General features: G+C 45.8%; 1 protein-coding gene across 2 annotated transcripts in view; it reads left to right on the top strand.

Moving 5' to 3' along the window:
* Positions 1-22034, top strand: part of UBXN11 (UBX domain protein 11) — a 286049-nt gene that overhangs the window by 217218 nt on the left and 46797 nt on the right. For both annotated transcript variants that reach the window (XM_069622845.1, XM_069622846.1), the window contains exons 10-11: positions 14056-14182; positions 14269-14372. In XM_069622845.1, coding sequence (XP_069478946.1) covers positions 14056-14182; positions 14269-14372 — 231 coding nt within the window. The remainder of the gene's footprint in view (positions 1-14055; positions 14183-14268; positions 14373-22034) is intronic.

Genomic DNA, 22034 nt, shown 5'->3' with positions numbered 1-22034 from the left:
ACACTATTAATCACAAGATTATACTTCAACGGATCGGAAATATCGGCAGAGCAGCCAAAGTAGTGGTGGACTGGTTTGACTCTTTTTTATAGGACAGAACTCAGCAGGTGACATTGGGAGCATTTCTCACAGAATTAATACAACTGAGGTGCGGCGTCCCCCAGGGATCAGCACTATCACCTCTGATCCTGATCTTCAATTTATATATTCGACCACTGTTCGACATCTTGAGGAAACACGGTCTACGTTTTCACTCACATGCCGACGACACACAGATTTATGTGGAGACAATCTACCTGAGGCATTTGAGAGGATAAACCAATGTATGCAAGATATTTAAAAAAATGGATGGCCTGCAACCAACTTCAACTTAATGCAGGCAAAACAGAAGTCCTATTATTTAGATCGGAGAAGAAAAATACAGAGGAAGTCACAAATATCACCCCACAGATTTTGGGTGTGAGCATTCCGTTCTCAAAGAAAGTGAAGAACCTTGGGTGTATCTGGCAAGAAAATCTTGCCAGTGAAGCCCAGGTAGGGGCAAAAGTAAAAGCAGTATAATATTCCCTGCGCCTGTTTAGGAATATACTCCCCTTTCTAATTCCTCAAGATTATCCAGTAGTGGTGGGAGCCTTGGTGAACTCCCACCTAGACTACTGTAATAGTCTTATGACAGGGATCCCTGGGAAACAAATGGTAAGACTACAGAGGGCACAGAATGCAGCAGTCAGGTTAACGGCCCATCTGGGTAAAAGAGATCTTGTGTCCACAGCCAGGAAAGCACTGCATTGGCTGATGGTGGAGGCTCGTATAAAATTTAAGGTGGCATGCTTGGTATACAAGTGTTACCATAGACTTGCACCCCGATATTGAAATACTAGAATCCTTCACTACTATCCATACAGAGACCTCCGATCAGGAGATAAGCTCCTGTTACGCGTCCCTAGGACAAAATGCATCTCTAAAGGTGACAGGAGGTTCTCTGTGTTTGGACCCAAGCTATGGAACCAGTTGCCCTTTGGCATCCGCCGCTCATGCACTACCATGGCAAGGTTTAGAAAAGAACTTTAAACCTTCCTATTTAAATGAATATATCCTTGTTAGGGCTATTTCAGTCTCCCACAGCGGTACACTCAATCTCTAGTTAACATCTGCGCCCAAATGCAATTACCTGTCTGGTGCGCGTAAGAAATGACTCAAAATGAAAAAAACATGTTCTGATATTTTACTTGTGCTCAATTCCACTGTATACGAGCTTTGCCGCTTGTTTGGCCCATCTGTGAATTGCATGTAGAATAGTCTTTTAGTTTGGTCTTCTCCCCTGTTCTTGGGTGTGTGATAAAGTCTCCCTTAATGATAATGTTGCAGCTGTTGCACGATAGACACAGAAATTTTCCTATATTTTTGGGTTTCTGTGTTTTAGGATTCTTAGGCTTATTTTTCACCAACAGGTCTTTCAAATTGCTGTTCCTTTGAAAGTCAAAAATAGGTTTCTCTGCAAATAAGTTCTGTAATTTATTGTTAGAACTCAATAGGGGCCAGTGTTTCAATACAGACTTCTTAATTTTTGTAGACTTATGTGATGAATTCTATGGATGCCTCATTGAAACCCTACCTAAAGTATCCTCCCGGGTGGTAAGGAGAACGCCAGGCTTCCTGATTCTGACCTTAGGGGTGGTATACTGCGGGAGGATCACCCGAGCGGAGAAAAAGGTGTAAAGAGATCCCTCAATGCTCACACCAGAAAAAATACAACTCACTAAGGAAAAAAGACCAGTTCACCTCAGGAGAACAAGGTTTAATCTCACAAAAATACAAATACTTGGCAACAAAGAACTCTGCTGCCACGGAGCGCTCTGACAAAATCAGCATGAGCAACAGTTTTTATAGGTAAAAAGCATTACAACTGACGTACAGCACATAGGTTACAAATCCAAGTAGCTGGTTGGTGCCACCCTATACATAGACGGCCTGCTCCAAATGGGATTCTAGGTCATTGGTTCCAGCTTCTTCCATGTGGCATCTTTCGGTCTACGTCATCAAGTGTGAAGCTCCTAATTGCCAATTACTAACACCATTCAGTGCATCTCCTATGTGTGGCCTAATGTGCACCTGGTACTGCAGACATGGGCACAGAGGCTACTTTTGAGGTCACGATAACTCTAAACCCCTGCTCGATCCCAGACGCGTTATCACTGTTCCAGTTCTTCCCACCCCAGGCTTACATTTCTTACTTTCCCTCCCTGGCACCCCGCAGCAAAAATCACAGGGGTCCAGGATATTCTGCTGTGATCTTCCTGATAAATTGGCAATTAACAGTTTTATGGTCGGTACCCTGGAATGCTGAGATCTTGGAATGGGAGCATATGGGCACTATAATTTAGGGTTTGGACAGGTGAAGGTCGGCGGCCCATGCCCTCCTTCTCATGGGATAATTTTTCGCAGGGAGCTCTCGGCCCCCTCATGGCCTTGCACGCCACATTCCTTATTGGATACGAGTGCTAATTGTATGACACAATAAGAGCTTTATGAATGTCCGCGAATTTGGTCTTTCTCACTACTGCCTATGCGGCAACCCAACTCTGCATGCACATGCTTTTCTCTATGTTCTGGGCCTGGGCCTACTGCCCTGGCTGCGGTGCGGCGCTAGTCCTCAATTACAAAATGGCAGCTGTTTTCCAAGATGGTGTTACTCTCTCTACAATAATTGCCTATACTGAATCTTGCACTGTATTTGTTTTCTCACACTGTAATGTAATTTATGCACGTACCAACTATGTAACATTGTAACTAAGCTTCGAGTATTCTTGTACCGCTGCGCCCGGCTGCCCATGGGCCTGGTGCGCATTATCAAATAAATAAACACACTCCCAGCACAATCTATAACTAAACAGATAATACCTACCCATAAGGCATCTTCTATCGTCACCCCCTCTTCTCCTATAACTTTCCCAAATACCTACAACACACTCACAGGTATCCATCTCTTCTGGAACCTCTTGGGGGCCTGGGACGATCGTCCCCACTTCCCAACAAGGGCCAGTAGAATGAGGGATACCTATGGAATGAGACACAGTATTTAGAGGACGTCCAATCAGTACCACATTATGTAATGGCTTGTTGCCATCATAAACCTCTTGTTCCACGAGTAGACACTCTGAGTGAGAACAAATTCAACTATGAACATTGTGGTGGTGAAAGTAACAAACATCCTGTTATAATCCAAGAAAGGCATGCAGTTATAAATCCCTCTAGTTCCAAAAGCCTAATAAAAGGAAGTTGTATAATAATGAACGTCTTAAGGGCAAAGAACCATATTCCTCTTTTTAAACCTGTCTTATGACTGACTCTTGCAATACCCCTTTGTTAAATGTTGTACAAAGTGGAAATCAAATTTGAAATGAAGAAAAAGTTAAGAAAACAAACTCATTCTTTGTACTGGGAACGAGGAAGAGGGAGACGGAGGAACAAAGATGTGGAAGTGGTCAGCTAATTAACAAGAATGACCTACACGTGAGGGAGACTGGGAGACATAAAAGGCCCCCACAGGTGCAGGTAGTAGAGAAGAAGCAGAAGTGGTGCAGGCTGTGTATGCTGCGGGAGACAGTAGTAGAGGAGCTGGAAGATGCCGGGACCGCTGTCTGGCCTGAGAGGGCCTGTGCCTCTTATCATCCTAAACTGCAAAGGCCATGCCGTGGGAAGCGTGTGGAAAAATGGTTTATCCTGGAGGACTACGTCGTGCAGAGCTTTCGCTGCAGGAAGCATGCCTAGTGTGAGCTCTCGTGAGATCCCAGGTGGCAGGGTTTTTGACCCGCACACTCTTTGGAGTCAGAGTAACTGGGGGTTGGAGGCAGCGACAGAAGGAAGAAGGTGCGTCTGGTCGGGAGAAGCCACAGTATCAGCAGTCCTGCAAAACTTTGCAAACTTAGAAAGGCAAGCTAATCAAATTTGCAAATACTGGACCATTGCACATTTCCAAAGGCAAGCTAATCAGTCTGGTATTAAACCCAACGAGGTGCAGGAAGGAAAGTATGAGTTTGGGCAAACACCAACAACCTGGTGGGGAGGTTGTACTAGAAACCCAGGCACACCAATACCCAAGCCAAGAGACCTTGAGAAACTGGCAATATCACTCTAATAATGGTTGCCAAACACAAGAGGGGAATGGTGAGAAGACCCAAGTTTGTGAAGGTCGCCACTCAGGTTTGGGGACACCTGTTATTGTGGTTAATGTAGATTCAGATTTCTACCACCAAAATAGAAGCAGGAAAAGACTTGATCCTGAACATTATTTTCGGTATTGATGCAATAGGGAAAAGAAAGAGGGCAAACATGCTGCCCTTCTAGAAGAGGTTATCCAGAGACAGAGGAGCATTGTTTGTGGAGAGGTCCTGACAAGGATCAGTGTGAATGTTCTATTCCCTGAAAGCTGTTGACATGTTTATGCCAAAGAGGCCATTGAAGTGGTTGTTGTTATACTGTGCAAGTTACCATTGAAGCACTATGTTTTGGGCTCTGATGAAGTAGACGGGCTGGTAGAGTAGACCCGTAAGGCAAGAGGTAATTGCCCAGAAGAAACCTGCTGAAAGGTTACGCGAGGTAGTAGAAGGAGCAAGTGCTGAAGAGTTGTTACTATTGGAAAGCAACATATTAAGTTGTAGCAATTGGGGAAGAATTGTGAACGCTGAATGAGGAAAAGGTACAATTCTTCCTGCAATCATTCATGAAGCAGACCATTCTGACCAAACCATTTGTTGTTGCCAAATATGTGAAGGAGTACTCGTTCCAGGAGGTGTGCAAGCTTTTGACTTTTCCATTTCAAGATACTTTGGGTAGGAGTGAGAGCTTTGGGCTTTGACAAGTTACTTCATTGAACTACGAAACTTTGTGTCAAAGCCGGATTTCCTTGATTTTCTTTTGAACTGTGGAAAGAACCTTGTGTGGATCTGGGGAAGGGGAGTTTGCCCAGTCCCTGCAACATTTACTATACTGTGAACCAGATTACATGTTGTGTACATTTGTTGAATTGGGTTGCCATGTTATACCTGTTTGTGTTGATTGTTGTATAAGTATGAGGGTTAGAGATCCCTTGGTTAGAGTTTTCCCTTTTAGTTTACTATAGGCAGGGAAATCCATGCGAGGGTAGGAATAGTGAGACGTTTATTCAACCAGTTTTATTTCTTAAAATGGCAGACATTAAAACCCCTTTACTTCATTGTCCACCTCACCCTTCTGATCCCTCACACTTAACACTGTTTCTGTTGACGAATCATAAAGGTTTCTGTTACAAGTTTGGAGGTGTTTGTTTCCAGCGTCTGTTAGTTCATCATCTGAATATCCTCTTCCCTTGAATTTGGTGATCATTTTGTCTAATTCTTGTTTGTACTCATTGTCAATGTTCACTATTAATTTTACACGTAGTAGTTGGCTCTATAGTAAACTCCTAATGGTGAAGGGAGGATGAAAACTCATTCTGTACAATAGATTGTTGCAATCCATAGGCTGATGATCCAAGGAGGTCTCGAAGCCAGGTGCAGGCGGGATAAACTATACATCTAGGTAATGAAGCCCAGGGTCACCAGAATGAACTGTATTCTGCTGTCAATGATATTAAGATACTCTAAGAAGGATGTTAATGTTTCTGAAGTGTCAATCCATATTAATAAATGTCATCAATGTAATCTCTCCAGTATCGTATATACTTATGCCATACTGGGTGATGAATTATGTGGTCATGTTCAAATTTCAACATGAAAGACTTGGCATAGGCTGGCACCGTGATGGTCCCCATAGCTGTTCCACTAGTTTGCAGATAAAACTTTGGTTTGTGTTCAAAATAGGAATTCTGGGCTATGAACTCCAACATGATCATGACCCATTCTTTAGAAGCCCCCACTTCTTTGCCTTTAGCAGTAGCCACTCTGTCTATTGCCCTAAGGCATGGGGAATGGAATTATTCAAACAACATGCATTGATGGGGATTAGTACATCATCCTTGTCGATCTGTATGATAGGTTTGTTCAAGAAATCTATTGTGTCCTTAATGTAAGTCGGATACTTCTGGATGATTGGTTACACTCTCTGCCAGACCAAGTGTTTTGGGTAGGATCTGGGTTATGTCGAGCAACTTGTCCTCACAGGCCTTCGAGGCCCTGTTGATGATTCTGTTGGGCTCCTTTCCTGACTTGCCAAGGAAAGTAAGAATTGTGGAGCACATCTCCGGTGAAGTTATGGCCTTTCTTGAAATGCTAAGACAAGGACATTCTGACCTGAGCCTACTACTTACGTTGTTGGGAAGCTTCGATATGTGCACTGGTATTTGGCAACCTGAGGCGACTGGGAGGTCCATTCTGCCAAGTTGGGGTGGACCAAGCGCTCTTGATCAAGAATTTCATCCACCTCTTCCGATACCTGCGCATTGCCTGTGTTGCTTCTACGTGTCTGCTTGGTCTGGGGCCTTTTCATGTGTTTTTTCTTCTTCATACCCAGGACAGGGCACTCAGACAATTAGGTGGGTCGAAACATGGGTCAGAACAGTGTGCCGCCCACATTCATCCAGCCACCTGAAGCCTTTCCGCAGGTGCTGCCATCTTGTTTGCGGCGAGGCAACAGGGTTGCCTTCTATGTTGCATACCAATGCCCCCACCCACTCCTACCCCTGAACAAATCCCACACTCCCCTCCTAAGTGGGTACACTTAGCTGCTGGAATGGTACACCACAGACATAGAAAAGGGACTAAGTACATTTTCTATTTACTATGATGGGGCCTATCTTGTTTTCTTTTCTTTTTCATGGGAGATTGGGCTTGTGCAGTATGCTAGAATCCTGATAGTCCTGGTCCTTTATGCTCATTGTCACTTTCACCGAGTTAGAGGTAGACACTTCATGTCTGCCATTCAGGAAAGAAGGCATCTTCACTCTCTGAACTCGGCAGAACTTCTCTGTCAGGGACATGGGGACTTGGCTTTCTTTCGGGCCATGGCACTTTCCCTTTGATTGTCAACATCTTTGTTCAGCTGGGTGACTTGGTTGGTCTTTCTCTTGCCCATGAAGGTTTTCTAAATGGCGTCCATTTATACCTTCAGTGGAACCAGAAGCTCTGACACCACAGTGTAAATCCTCTGGTTTATAGAGGTGCCTGCCACCAATTTAAAGCTAGCGGCAAGCATGGTGTTTTGTTGGATTTGGCCTTGTACGGACGACTCCCTCCACCTCATCAGCTAATATTTGTTTCCTTCTCTTTTATTTTTTGTCTGCTTTATGCTCCCTAGCAGTGGCTCTGGATGGTGAATGAAGATAGTTGGTAGTGAAGGGAGGGGGGGCAGAAGTCTTCTTCAGTGATTGCCAATGCACAGACAGCTCAATGCTGCACCGTGTGCAAGAACGAAAGGAGCAGTATTCTGCCTATCTCAGACTTTCGCTGGGTCACTCCATTTCCTACAGTGGTCATCCCTGTGGTTCTACAGCTCATCAAGTGAAGCGCACCCCTTTCGAGGCCCTGCCAACTTCGAGTCGCTCTCTCTGCTGTTGCAGAACACCCATGCCGCACACTCACCTTCAAGCACTGCATCGTGCTGTCTGCCACGAACCCCAACAAAAAGAAATCTACCACTTGGAGCAATGAAAAAGGGTAAAAAATACTGGGGAGCAATAACAAAACATACACCCGCATACCCTCAGCTATGATGTCCATCTCTATCACATACTGTCATCAAAGGGCATAGTAACCTTTCTGTCTGCCCGCTAGCCTCTCAATAGAAACCTCTGCAGCATTTGCGTAGAGGACTTGAGGGCTTGATGAGGATATGAAAACAAAAAGTGTGTAGCGTGGGACATGCCCCTAATCAACCACAGCATAAACCCTGGTCTAGCGGCATGGGACAAAGGTTCTGTAAAGGTGGAATATGTACATTTAGAATTTATTTGACTCTAAACACAGATCTTTCTTTTACACTCAGAGAGGGGGTGTAGCCTTTGCACTCTACCTCACCAGTGGCCACTAGGATTCCTAATGTCCTTGATATGTTGGAACATGTGTTTTAGTGGTCATTGCACTTGTTCTAGATAATCAGTGTAGTGGGCTTTCTTGGATTTTTAAAGTTTCTGAAGTGTAGATATAGAGTTGTCGGTAGTAGGTGCATTTGTCAATGCTTTTGTTTTATTTTTAGTTATCTTTTTGTTGAGGTTACTATTTCTATGAAATATTTGTAAAGCTTAACATTCACCCAATGTGCGTATCTAGGTGGTGAAATATCTGAAGAAACTAAGGCCATATTGGGAAATATTAAGGCCAGATATATAGGAAAGTTTCAGTTTCTTTCTGAAGATAAAGGGATCTTGGAATAGACCTTTGCTCAAGTGGGAGTGCATTCCATTCCAAAGCTCCCACCTGTGAGAAGCCTTGGCTTCCAGCACATTTGTAATCCTTTTTTCGTGCTCAGTGAGAAGGTATCAGATGACCAAAGTGTCTGAGAGGGAATGTATAGTTAAAACGCATCCGCAATAACAGAGTGTGCTTTACCGTATATTGATTATACAGAGAATCTTCAAATGTTTCTCTACGGGGAGCCAGTGAGCTGAGGTAGGCTTTCTGTGCTCTATATATAGGAGGCTGATTAATAATCATTTTGGCTGCAGCTCTCTGCACTCCTTGTAGTTTAACAATAGCGTATTTTGGGGGTCTACCCTGTCATGCTTGAAATGACGAGTGATAGTGTGACTGTTATACGCTGTAGCCAGTAAATATTTGAACAAGAACCGGCGTATCCTCACGTGGAACCAATGGGTTTAAACCCCTTTGATTATTTGACACTCAAATAATCAACAAAAAGATTGCTTGTCAATGTGATTCCAATATTTTGGTCTTACTTGATTGGCAGAGGTATCCTCTGGATGATTGTTTTTTAGATGAGTGTTTGAAAAGCTTCTTCAAGGCCAACGTGTCCAGGGTGTGCCTTATCCATGTGAGGAGTCCATTATCTGGGTTCATGGGGCATTCCGTGGACAATTATTATTAGGGTATTTATTGAGTGTGGACCTAGCTTCCAGAAACAATGGAGCACTTTACAGACATGGGGGAAGTACACAGTGAGGAAAGCAGAGATGTAAGGGAGTGGGGACAGCAAGGGACCTACAAGCAACTAGGACAGGAAACGGGGAGGAGCAGACTGTGCAGTCACATGTCAAAAGGAGGGCGTGTGGACCTAGGTGTTGGAGATGATCCATTCCTTGAAGAGGATGGTCTTGAGATCCTTCCTAAAATGTGAAGTAGGTTCCAGAGTCTGTGGGCATAGACCGAGAAAGCCTGTCTTCTGGTTCCTTCCTTCCTGCACAGCAGAGTTAAAGTTTGTGCATGTCTTTACTCCTGGTGGATCATACTACTCGATAGATGCTGAGCTTCTCAGCATGGTAGATTTGGAACTTGAGGGTGATGGCCTAGTAGATGATGCAACGGGGTTTGAAGATAATACCTACGTGCAGCAGGAGTCAGTGCAGCTCAATGAGGCTCAGGGTGATGTGGTGAACTTTGCAGTCCTTTGATGAGTTGTGCTGCAGCATGTAGGACACATCTCAAGGGTACCAGGGTAGTCACCGGAAGGCCTTCCAGAAGGGCATTCCTACCATCCATGTGGGAGAAGACCAAGACGTGGACAGCAGATTGGAAGTTATTTGCCGGGATGAAGGGCTTGATTTTCTAGAAGGAAAAGTTGGTAACAAGTCAATTGTGTTTTTCATGCTGTGTGCTCCTTGAAGGAGGAGAGGTATTTGTCGGTGTAGAACCCTAGGGACTTGCCGCAGGTGGTCTGCTGTGGTGTGAAGCCCTCGCGGTTCATAGCAGAGTGCCAGGTCTGCATGTTAGGGCAGTGAATGTTCTACAGACCGTCCAGGATTTCGCGGCATGAAATGGCTAATTTTGCGGCAAAAACCTTTATTTATGGCTGCATTTTTTTTTTTTTTTTAACATATCTTTATTATTTTCATTAGTCGTAACACAACAAACAGAGAAAATTTGTGCCAACATTTCTCCCCCAACTCACCCTCCCCCCTCCCCCCTCCCCCCCGGGACCTTGGGACTCAATTCGTGGACGTCTTTATGCATTGAAAATGTCCGTGACCTTTATGTTGTGGGGGCACCATTGTTCCATAAAGTCTGACTGCAGGTGTTCCAGAACCCCGCCCCATTCTTCGGAGAACCTGCTCCTAGTGCCTTGGATTATGTGGGTGACTTTTTCCATTGCCAGCTGCGCCCATACTTTTTGAAGCCACATAAATATTAGCGGGGTATCCTTCTTTTTCCAGTTTTGCGCAATTGTTGTCCATGCCGCGATGAGAAGTCCCATAAAGCTTCTCCGTTGTGCTTTCGTGTAGCTTCTTGTAGTGTCGTCTCCCATGCCACACATCCATACGCTCTCATCTAGTTGTCCCACATCTGGAAAAATCTTGCCCATTTCTCCTTTAACTTCTTCCCAGAACGGCACTATCCCCCTGCAGGCCCACCGGATGTGTCTCCACGTCCCTACTTCTCCGCACTCCCTCCAGCATAGGTTAGATGTTCCTGGGAACATAGTATGTAGCCTCTCAGGCGTGTAGTGCCACTGAGTCACTATTTTTATCCACATTTCTCTCATCTGCACCGCTCTCGTCAGTTTAGGGATCTGGGCCCAAATGTCCTCCCACTGTTTTCTCGTTGGTTCCCTTCCCAGCATTTTATCCCATTTGCGCATATATGCCCATTTGGTCTCTTCATCTTGTTTGTTAATAAAGGAGTATAGTGTCGAGATCCATTTCTTTGCCCCCGAGTTGGTTGTGATGTATTTCTCAAATGGGGTTAGGGTTCTCGTGGCCGCCTTCGTTATTTCGGGGGTTTTTAGCCAGTGCTTGAGTTGTTCATAAGTATATCTGTTCCGTGTGGTTCTTGTTGGGAGTGCAAGGCATGTTTCGTATTGCATAATTTCATTGTTGCAGAACATTTCCCCTATTTTTGTTATGCCCGCCTCTTCCCATTTGTCTGATGTTCCTTGCTCCAGCCCTGGCGGAAACTGCGGGTTCCTCCATAATGGGGTGAATGGGCCTGTTGTGTTGGTCATTGTGCCCTTTCTTGTTTGGGTGTCCCATGCCTCCAGGGTCGTGCTCCGTATAACGCTGATCCCTGTGTTGGGGTCTCTGTGTTGTTTCTGCTTCCAGAGTAATTCCACTAGTGGGGTTCTAGCCACCGCCCTATCTTGTGCGGCCCATAATTGTTGTGGGTCATCTCCCAGCCATTCCCGGAGCACCTTCAATTGGGCCGCTTGGTAATATTTTTGAAAGTGGGGCAGTGCCATCCCTCCTTCCCCAGTTGCCGAGGTTAAGACCGCCCTAGATAGCCTCGGAGTTTTCCCATTCCACACAAAGTGTGAGACTACCCTCAGGAGTGATCTGAAGAATGATCGGGGAATCCCCACCGGCAGGGCCATGGCTGCATTTTTTAAGCACAATTCTTATTGACTGCAGGGTGCAAGATTGGTACATTGCAGGAAGGAGGCTGTGTGCAAGGCTACAAGAGAGCCAGGATAGGAAGAGTCCTAGATGTCTCTGGCTTGGCAGAACAGTGTTTGTTTTGGCTCAGTTTTTTGGTTTAATGTGCATGCCTATGTAATATTAACGTTATTAATCTTTATCTGCTGTAATGCTGAAAATAGTCCCCTTCTATGTTTTCCAATCCCCCAAACACCCACACAGCTCTCACGTCTCACCAATTCCCCATCACAACTTGTATTTTCGAACCTCACGCTCAGTCATACACATACTCACATGCTCCCTCACACTGGCAAGTCACAATTTGTGCTCTCCGGTCCCTGCCAAACTCCAAATCATACTCCCAACTCACACTTTACGCCCCCCAATTCCTCCCGCAGTATACAGTACTTCATTCATGCATGCTACTTCTGCATCTTGCATCCTATCTCCCATCCTTTCTCCCAATCTGCAATGTACTGCCTCTTTCCAGCCAACCCCACTCTGCTTTTGGCCCACTCCTACCCCCGAGCCCACGCTCCTTCCACTTTCTGTACCTCCGCTCCCTCTCTGATTTCTGGCCCACCGCCCCACTGAATCCGCTCTGCTCTCTTGTCCACCGCTTCCCCCTCTAATCCCTTGCTCTCCCTCTGATCTCCCTTTGCTTTCTTGCCGACCACTCCACAGCTCACCCCTCACTCTCCCTCCTTCTCCTTTCTCTGACATATTGTGACCATTTTGAAATTTTTTGAAAACTGTAGATTTTGGCCCAGATCCTCAAAAAATGGGGCATCTAAAAATAGAGTAGAGGATGTGCTGTTTTTAGATAACCCATTTTTGGAAATGAGCAGGCCACCTTATTCTCAAAGGTGACCTCTGGATTTGCACGGGGCTGAGCAGTAGCGCAAATGATGCGCTGGCTAGCCGCCTTGAGTACGTTTGTGTTGGTAGAGCTCTCCGGACATTGGTCTGCAGGCTCCTTGTGCATTTCACCATGACTGCCCCTTAAGTGTCCTGCCACTGTAAAATGCAACGCAAAAGAACACATTTCTACCCCATTTGGGGAACAGAAATGCAAGTGAGACAGCTGCTGTCACACTTAAAAACTTTTTAAACATTTAAATATTGCATAAGTCAGTAGGGTCAGTAAAGACCCTGTAATGCAGTGGCACCCCTCATGCACCTATTTAAAGTGGGCGCATAGGGTTGTTTACAATGTCTGCACATTTAAAAGCGCATCTGTTTGTCAATTGGGGATGCGGTTTTAAATGTGCAGAAAGGCCCACTGATTTGCGCAAAGGGGTGAAAAAGGACATCTGAATGGGCGCATATAAGAAAAGGTGTCCATTCAGATGTCCTTTGTGGATTGGACTACTCTTTTTTTTTTTTTTTTTTTTTTTTTGTTTTTTTGCGCAAGTGATGAGATGTGCTTGCACATTGAATTTCTTGAGTAAAAAAAAAAAAAGAGTTGAGAAACTGGCCCCTTGAGTATTTTTTTTACATTTGTTTTGCAAAAACGGCCAACGGATCGCAAAATCGCTATAAACTGGGGGGGATCTGGTTCTAGGTCAACAGTGTGAATTCAGTCTGGAAAGGTTGAGCTTCAGGTGAGCCCTAGACAGTAGGAGTGGATCAATGCGAGGTAGGCCTTGAGCCTGTGTATGTTTTCTATGGAGGATATCTTGAGATACAGCTGCATGTCATCTGTTTATTGGTGGGCGTGGGGTCAGAGGGGGTTTGGAGCGGTTCCATGTAAAGGTTAAAGATCAAAGGGGAGAGGATGGATCCTTGTGGGACGCCACAGGTGATGAAATCAGTGATCAGGGAGAATCCATTTGGAGGAATTGATGGAAGTTTAGCGAGGTAGGATTTGAATCAGCTGAGGACGGTTTTGCTGATTCCCCCCCCCCATGTAGCGATGTTGAATGTTGATGAGTGTCACTGTCTGCTGTGTTGAATGGTGCTGGGTGGTCAAGGAGAACCAGGAAGAAATGATGGCCACCATCTAGGATGCTAAGGGCATCGTCGATCACCTTGAAGATGGACATTTTCGTACTGCATCTGGGTCTGAAGCCTGATTGGTAGAGCTGGAAAAGTTTCTGGCAACAACGTGTTGGAGTTTTGTGGCTACAGCTTTCTTAATGATCTTACCTAATAAGGGAAGATCGGTGATGGGGCAGTAGTTGCTAAGGTAGGTCAGGGGTCCACTGATTTGGAAGAATCCATGGCAATGAGAAGGACCTAATATTTACTGTATTTCAGTGATGTTTTAGCTGTGGTAGGAGCCTTGATATGATTAGATCTAATGATGGTGGTGGGGATCATAACGGCATTGCAAGGTAAAGTCAGTGTGCCTAAACCAGCAATCACTTTGTGAACTGTACAAATCCCATCAAAGGAGTTGGAGAAAACAAACGTGTTTAAGAATGCTGATATGGTTATTTCTGTGGTCTCTCTTGGATCTAGATTCTTGCTAACCCTTTACAATCAGTATTTTTTAAACTTAAATTACCGCTGTAATGCAACCCTTGACTTCGTCTCCCATTTTAATCTGTTTTCAGGTGACTGATAGGAGAACTGTGACATTCCGTGAGACCCAGCGGTGGGACACGTTTCCTGGCCAGGGACAGGTGGTGGGAGGTCCTCTGTCTGGAGGTGATAGCACGTTGGAAACGAGTGAGGCGCCAGGTGAGTGAGATGGGAGGATCTCATGACTCCCTCTTCTGTGGTAAGTTTCAGATGCTCTGACCCATTCTATTTCTGACTCTTGTTAGGGCCCAAGCTCTCTCTGGACCAGTTCCTGAACAAGCTTCCAAGAGCAGTAGTGAAGGGAGGACAGGTCTTGGATATCAGGGGGCCAATTCAAGAGCATCTACAGGTAAGGCTAGTTTGTCCAGCAGGTCATCTCGACACTCCACAAAAGCAAATGAAAATGCTCAGTAAAACAATTAGCTCAAAAGATCCAGCACTTACTATATTTCCCTCTGGTTTTCCTGCACTTTACAACAAACAGGAACACTTTACTGCGTGTGCAGAGACTGGTCTCTTCATGCAGTTATTCTCTTAGTGGTTTTGCTGCTGTGGACTATCTTCTCATTAGGTAGCCCTGTGGGGGGAGGGGGGTCATAGTGTCAAAGAGTTCCCTTATAGAGACCCTCTTCTCTGTGGAATGATACCCACCCTCTGGAGGTTTTGTTTTTTGCACTACAATTCTGCAGTAGAGGTCCTGCTCCATCCTGAGATCTATGGAGACCAGTTCTCAGGATACAAGTTCCTTCTGTCAGCCCTGCACCCCCCTCTGGGTCTCTTCCTCCAGGCATATATAGGACATCCCATCGTTTGGACATGGTACTAGAGCATGTTGGGAAGTAAGATAGATTTCCAAAAAGAATCAGTGCCAGGGCATGTCCAAACCCCTGTGCAGCACCAACTGCCAGTCCTTTCCACCAAACGCATAGGGCAGGAGCATCAGGACTAGAAGTTCACCTTCCATTATTTTCTTTTTTTTCTCACACACTTGTCTTTGGTGCCACAGTGCATACACTTTCACCTGTCAAAGGCAATTTGCCTTCACCGACTCGCACTCATTGGGCCTGATTTTGTTTTGCCCAATAGCAAATTGTGCGACAACCTCATCTCCACAGTCTATGCTAGTGTGAGAACCTCTCCTGCTTCTCCACCATTTGCCTTCCGAGCATTTGCCAGATAAGAGGAGTAAAAAACATGTATTTTTGGAAGCTCTCTGACAAAGAAATGCTTGGACATCCCCCAGAGGAAAAACTAAGAAACCACAAAGGCTAAATTAGAACCCTCAGCTATTTACCCATATATGAAATTATGGCTTTCTTTAAGGCAGCGGTCTTTAAACTTTTCTGGCCTGGGCCCCCCCTGAGCAAGATTTGGGCAGGCTGCCCCCTCGCCCCCCAAATGGGCCAGATGAACTTTTACGCGCCGTCCCTGCACCCTACTCCCAGTACAGACCATGGCCTCTCCCCACCCTGCTCCCACCACTATCCCAGTGCTCCCGTCCATCCTGCTCCCACTACAGTCCCATAACATTATCATACACGAATCCATACACATATTTAAATAAAAACTAAATCACCATAAACGTACCTTCTGCAGCGGCCTGCGCGCAGTTGCTAAAATGCCCCGCTCCAGCTTGCTCTGCCCGTATGTGCGAGGAGGCGCAGGAGCACCCTCTCGCACATACATACATGCAGTGCCCCAGCCAGCATTTCCAATGAGCTATACAAAGCTGGCGAAGCAAAACGCCCCCAGCGTTGCATGGCTCAGTGATCATGTGCGGCTGGGGAACTGAACTGTCAAAGGCAAACAGTGTTTCCCTTTGATAGTTCAGCCAGCCCAGGAGCACTCCATCAGCTGGAAAAAGCTGGGCTGGCTCCTCAGCTCCTCCATAATGGGTGACGGGGCCAGTGGGTGGACGCCCCCCCTCACCCATTATGGATGAGCGGCCAGACTTGGACTGGCCTATAGGGCAATAGGGCGATGTTCGTATAAAAAATGCAAAATGCTATTGTAGGCCAGTCAAAATGGGCCACCTTTTTGGGCCAGTTTGAGGAGTTACTTCAATATGCAGCTAGTAGTTTTGACCATTATTGCTGAATAAACATTCTTTAAATATCACAATTTGTTTACATTTGAACAAAGAAACACCCCCTTGGGTACTATTCAAACAGTCAGTGACTAAAGGATTGAATATCCATGTGCAACCGCTGCCCACTTTTTCGTGCCTAAGGCCGTTTTATGGTCCAGTCTGACCATGTGAGCTGCCTGTGCCCATTTCCTCCAATCTAAAAAAAAATATATATTTTTTTTCACATTTTATGCTGGGCTATCGCCCCCTGGGATGGGGGCGCACCCCACAATTTGAAGACCTCTGCCTTAAGGTGCTGCTCCATATAGCGAATCCGGGCCTTTGTGCTAATGTATTGGGTAGGTTGTGAATTTCAAATGAGCATGCACCCTGGCATCCCACAGGGGTCCTATAAGTAACTCTGTATACCTGTTCACACCAAGGACCCACAGAGAACAAGCAGGATATTAGGGATTTACTTGATATCCAGTGTACTTTCCTGTGTGTAACGCTTTAGGCATAAAGGGGCCTAGATAGATAGATAGATAGATAGATAGATAGATAGATAGATAAGACTTATTAAGCTATCTTTTGAGAAGGAAATGCCTCAAGGTACCTTACTAGTTACTGACTCCAGTTTTCTCTGTACCATGAGGCAACTGATGGAACCATCAGTGGTGTAGTCTTCCTATAGCATGCCAATGTTTGGGTTACCCTCACTCCCTACTCCATGATGTCTAGGCCTCAAGAAATCAGGTTAGTAGCATTCCACATGCACGCTTCACCATTATGACCTCTTACTTATGTGTAGACTCCCTCTCCTCTGCGGGAATACATTTTTCTAAATGTTAAAAGGTTCATGACTGCAACCAGCTTTGGAAAATCTTTTAAATAAATCATCCTAGACGTCATGTCTTATGTTCCACTGCAACCTGCATCAACCCCATCAGGCCCCAATGCTTCTGCCAGCACTGGTGCAACCACCACATTCTCTCTTGCCAGTGGACCCTCCACGTATAGGAGACTTTTTCCAACACCTGGGACTGGTACAGCAAACACATCTACCGAGCTTAGTGTTGAGAATCTAGAGGGCGAATAGATCGCTTCCACAATAAAGCAATTCCTAGTCATAGAATTTCAAGACCCAGCTACTGTAGGAACAGGGATCTTATCTTCAGTCTTGGTTGGGAAGCAAAATAAGACCAGAATTACCCTACAACATGTAATTAAAGAGCTGGAAAGCATCCGAGAGTCCCCTCTCCCACGAACCAAAGGCTTACCCCAGAGTAAACATTATGGCGCCAAATTCTGGCCAAAAGATGAAAGCTATTTCTCAGCTCAAACACTTGTCCCCAATCCTCTGTGGTTGCAGCTACAGTGGCACATTGTAGATTATCCTGCTCTTTGTCCAAACTGACATGCTCAAGTACAGAGGAAAAATTCCATGACCACCGTGGCAACTAGAAAATAATGGTGCTGAACCAGGCCAACACTGATGCGGTTCTGGGGGCTTGCAATCTAACATTCTGGAAGGAGATGTGGCTTCAGGCAAGAAGGATCAGGTATAAATAAATCTAAGCAAGTGTTCATTGATATGCTGGAAAATTCTTGCGGCATGAAGACACCGCGGCTCAAGGCATGTTCCTGGGTCAAGTGGATACTGGTTTAAGAGCATGAAGTTATTCTGTAGAAAAGAGAGAAGTTCCGCAGTCTGCCTATTTGACAGCACCAAATTGTTTGCCTTCACTGATGAGGCCTTAACAAAAGAGAAGACAAGTGCTACATGCCTCTCAGCCATTTCAGAGCCTTAGCCCAAGTCCCCATCATCCTCTAAGTTTGAAATCGGAGGCAAGTCCTTCCAAGTAAGGAGAAAGAACTGTAGAAAGCAAAGCGACTGGTCCTTCAAGCCACACAAAAAACAAAGGGCCTCAAATGTGTTCTTTCCCCCTCCACTACTCCAGCTTCTGAAAAAGCAACACAAAAAATGAGTGGCTGGTCCCCAAGGAGCATGTGTAACGCTCACCTGAATCCCTCGGAGGCACAGGTCTGGGCTGGGGGTTCTCGGAGTCTTCTAGGGTCACGCGCAGGCCTCGAATGCCACCCTGGAAAGGCCCTTTCCTCACTGAGATCTTGATCTGAAGGGTGAGGTGTCTGCAATTATGAGAGCAAGGGGTTAATATGGATATATAAGCCTGACTGGGTAAGCTGCCTCCCCTTCCTGGTACTCCCAAGTAGTTCGTAGGTTAAATGTGCTCACCTTATGTAGGTGAAAGCGGAGCTCTCCATCCTGCGTCTGTGCAGGGGCGCCGAAGCCAGTTACTTCACTGGTTAATTGTCCAGCCTCTTGGTTGCAGAGGATGAAGATTTGGAGCTAGGCCGTTGTTAGCAGCACGAACGGCGGTTGCTTGAATATGGAGGTCCGGAGAGCGATGGAATGGCGAAGGTATTGCAGGCAAGTAAGTAGAAAATGTCAATTCGAAGTTAAAAGCACTTCTTAATGTCTCTTTTCCTTTTTCAGGTCGCAGAAGCAGCTGGGTAGAAAAATGGATGTCGAGGAATGCGCTGAGGAGTGAGAAAGATGAGCGCTGCCCAAAACACGTGCATATAGATGGAGTTTTGTATTTTTTAATGATGTCCTTTTGTTTTGCAGATGCGAGTAGCAGCGTCGGCGGAGGCGAGAAGAATGCAGCGCAGGTAAGGAAAGTTTCACGGAGGTTTACTAACCAATGTCTTTGCTTCCACAGGGTGCCGGAAAAAATGGAAAGCTGCAGCCCGTGGCTTGAGATGCACCGATGGACTGGGTAAGTGCTGCGCTGGTTTTTTATCTCGTGCTAACCTGGTGTTCTTTTCCCTTTTCAGATGCTGCTGAAGACGAAGATGGTATTTCAGAAGGTAAGATTGCGGATTTCTCTTCCCCAGATGCAGAAGTTGAAGATTCTCTGGAGCTGACACGGTGAGCGTCCTGCTGCTATTGCAGAATAACACGAAGCACGTTGCTCTGATCGGGCGTGGTTTAAATAGCTTACTGGAGTGCTTAGTTGTCTCCTTCCACAGCAGCCTCGCCCAGGTAAGAAGTCCCAGCTTCCAGAATAGTTCCAGTATCCAGTCCCAGGGAGTGGTGCTGGCCACACCCAGAAGGTAAAGTAGTTCCAGCCATGGATGGATGAGGATTTCATCCTGCAGGTGAGTAAGCAGCATGGTCTGCAGCAAGTAGGTCCACCCAAGCACCATTCCTTACATCATGAGCCCGGCACGTCCTGTGCCGGGACTGGGTCCCCTTATGAGCCTGGCGCCACTGGCACCAGGACAAGGTCCATAAGGCCCCTATGGGAGCCGATGGGTGCCTGGAAATGAAGTTGTGACCCAGCTTCCGAGGCAGTTGGGCTAAACCTGACTCCTTGGAGGCTGCGGTCATGACAGCACCCTCCCCCCCCCCCCTCAAGGCCCCTCCCAAGCTTGTCTTTTCCGGAGGTTTTGGCTTGTTGGGAAAAGCCTGATGAAATTTTCGGACTAGACGAGGTGCATGTACATATTCTGAGGGTTCCCAAGATCTCTCCTGGGGTCCATATCCCTTCCAATCAATCAGGTAGTATAGTTTTGATTTGGAAATTTTGGAGTCCAAGATGTCTCGAATTTCAAATTCGGATTCTCCGTCAACTTGGATTGGCTCAGGAGGTTTAGTCAAACGGGTTCCGGGTTGCACAGGTTTCAGGAGAGAAACATGGAAGACAGGATGTATCTTCATTCGAGTAGGTAATTCTAGTTTGACAGCCACTGGGTTAATCACGGCCGTGATCGAGTAGGGTCCTAAATATCTTGGGTTGAAGGTGCGTGGCCCTTTTCAAGATAAATGTTTAGTGGACAGCCAGACTTGATCTCCTTTTTGATATTGAGGAGCCTCTTTTCGATGTTGGTCTGCTCATTTTTTGTATGATTCTTTAGCTCGTTGAAGATGAGCTGTGGCTTCTTTAAATGCTTGAGTTATCGTCGAATGCAGATGGTCAACAGCAGGTGTTCCGAGAGCTTGAGGTGGGTCCAGATTTGAGGTTCGAGGATGACTTCCATGCAGCAGGAAAAAAGGGGTTTTTCCCGTCCCAGAATGGATTGAATTATTGTAAGCGTATTCAGCAATCCAAAGGACATCCTTCCAAGTACCCTCGGATTGATGCAACATGCAGCGCAGATATTGTTCTAAAGTTTGGTTAGTTCTCTCAGTCTGCCCGTCGGTTTGAGGGTGATGGCTGGTGGAAAGTCGTACATCAATTTGTGCTAAACGACAACAACTCCGCCAAAAATGGGAAATAAATTGGCTCCCTCGGTCAGAGATTAGTACTGAAGGGAAACCGTGCAACCGGACAATGTTTTCAAGAAATTCCCGGGCTAGAATGGAAGCTGTAGGTAAACCCTTCAGTGGGATAAAATGAGCCATTTTTGAAAAAAGGTCCACGATCACTAGAATTGTGTTGTATCCGGAGCAAGGGGGTAAATCCGTGATAAAATCCATCGAGAGCGTGTGCCAAGGGCCTGGTGGAATGTCTATTTGACGTAGTAATCCTGCTGGTTTTTCCTTCTGACTCTTGTTTTGTGCGCAGATACCACAAGAAGCCACAAACTCTTTAACATCTTTCCTCCAAGATGGCCACCAAAAATGCCTTTTAATTTTCTCTGAGGTTTTGGCAACTCCAGGATGTCCTTCCATTAGAGAATCATGGTAGCAGGTGATGACCTGTCTTTGTAAGTCAGCGCAGGGTAAGAATAGTCTTCCTTGGAAATACAATAGGTTCTGATCTATTGTAAAATCCTTTCCTTTCAATTGCCAATTCGATGAATCTTCGGGAGTTATGAGTTGATTGACCCTAGCTTTAATCTCTTCGAGGGATAGTGTGTTGATTGCTCCTAGTATCTTTTGTTCAGGAATTATTGGCACCGGCTCCGGATTAGCTGTAAGTTCGTCTACCCCTATCCGGGAAAGGGCGTCTGCTTTTCCGTTCCTAATGCCTGGTCGATATGTGATTACAAAATCGAATTCTGCGAAGAATGAAGCCCAGCGTAGTTGCCTCGAATATTGAGCTTTAGCTGACTTCAGGTACTGGAGGTTACGGTGATCCGTGATTACAGTTACTGTGTGCCGGGCTCCCAAAAGATAATGCCGCCAGGCCTTAAAGGCGGACTTAATTGCCAAGAGTTCTTTGTCCGTAATTGTGTAGTTGATCTCAGGAGCCGAAAATTTGCGAGACCAAAAGGCTACAGGGTGTAACTGGTGCGTTTCAGGGTCTCTTTGTGACAGCACCGCCCCCATTGCAAGACTGGAAGCGTCTGTCTTGACGATGTAGGGAAGTTCTGGACGGGGATGCCTTAAGACTGGAGCAGGGATAAATTTGGCTTTTAATTCTTGGAAGGCTTGTTCGGCTTCTGGAATCCACTCGAATTTTTTATTCTTTTTCAGAAGAGCCGTGATAGGTTGGACTACCCGAGAGAATTCTGGAATGAACCTTTGGTAAAAATTAGCGAAGCCCAGCATGCTCTGTACACCTTTCACGGAAGTTGGGGAAGGCCATTTGGTGATAGCATCCACTTTTCTTGAGTCCATGTGAACTCCGTTGGGTGATAAGATGAACCCTAAAAATTCCACTTCCTTTGCGTGAAAGGTGCACTTCTCCAGTTTAGCAAACAAGCGGTGTTGGCGAAGTCTCTGTAAAACCGCTGTGACGTGTCTACGATGATCAGTTTCTGAGGCTGAGTATACCAGGATGTCGTCAATATAAACGACTACGCACACATCAATAAGTTCTCTGAGGACATCATTCATGAAAAACTGGAAAGCGGCCGGTGCGTTACATAGTCCGAAGGGCATTACTTGATACTCAAATAATCCATATTTAGTGCGAAAGGCCGTCTTCCATTCGTCGCCCTCCTTAATGCGTACCAAATGGTAAGCTCCTC

The sequence above is a fragment of the Ambystoma mexicanum genome, chromosome 11 (assembly GCF_040938575.1).
Source record: "Ambystoma mexicanum isolate Mex_15411 chromosome 11, UKY_AmexF1_1, whole genome shotgun sequence".
NCBI lineage: Eukaryota > Metazoa > Chordata > Amphibia > Caudata > Ambystomatidae > Ambystoma > Ambystoma mexicanum.
The sequence above is the reverse complement of the archived record's forward strand: the minus strand, read 5'-3'. Positions and strand labels throughout refer to the sequence as shown.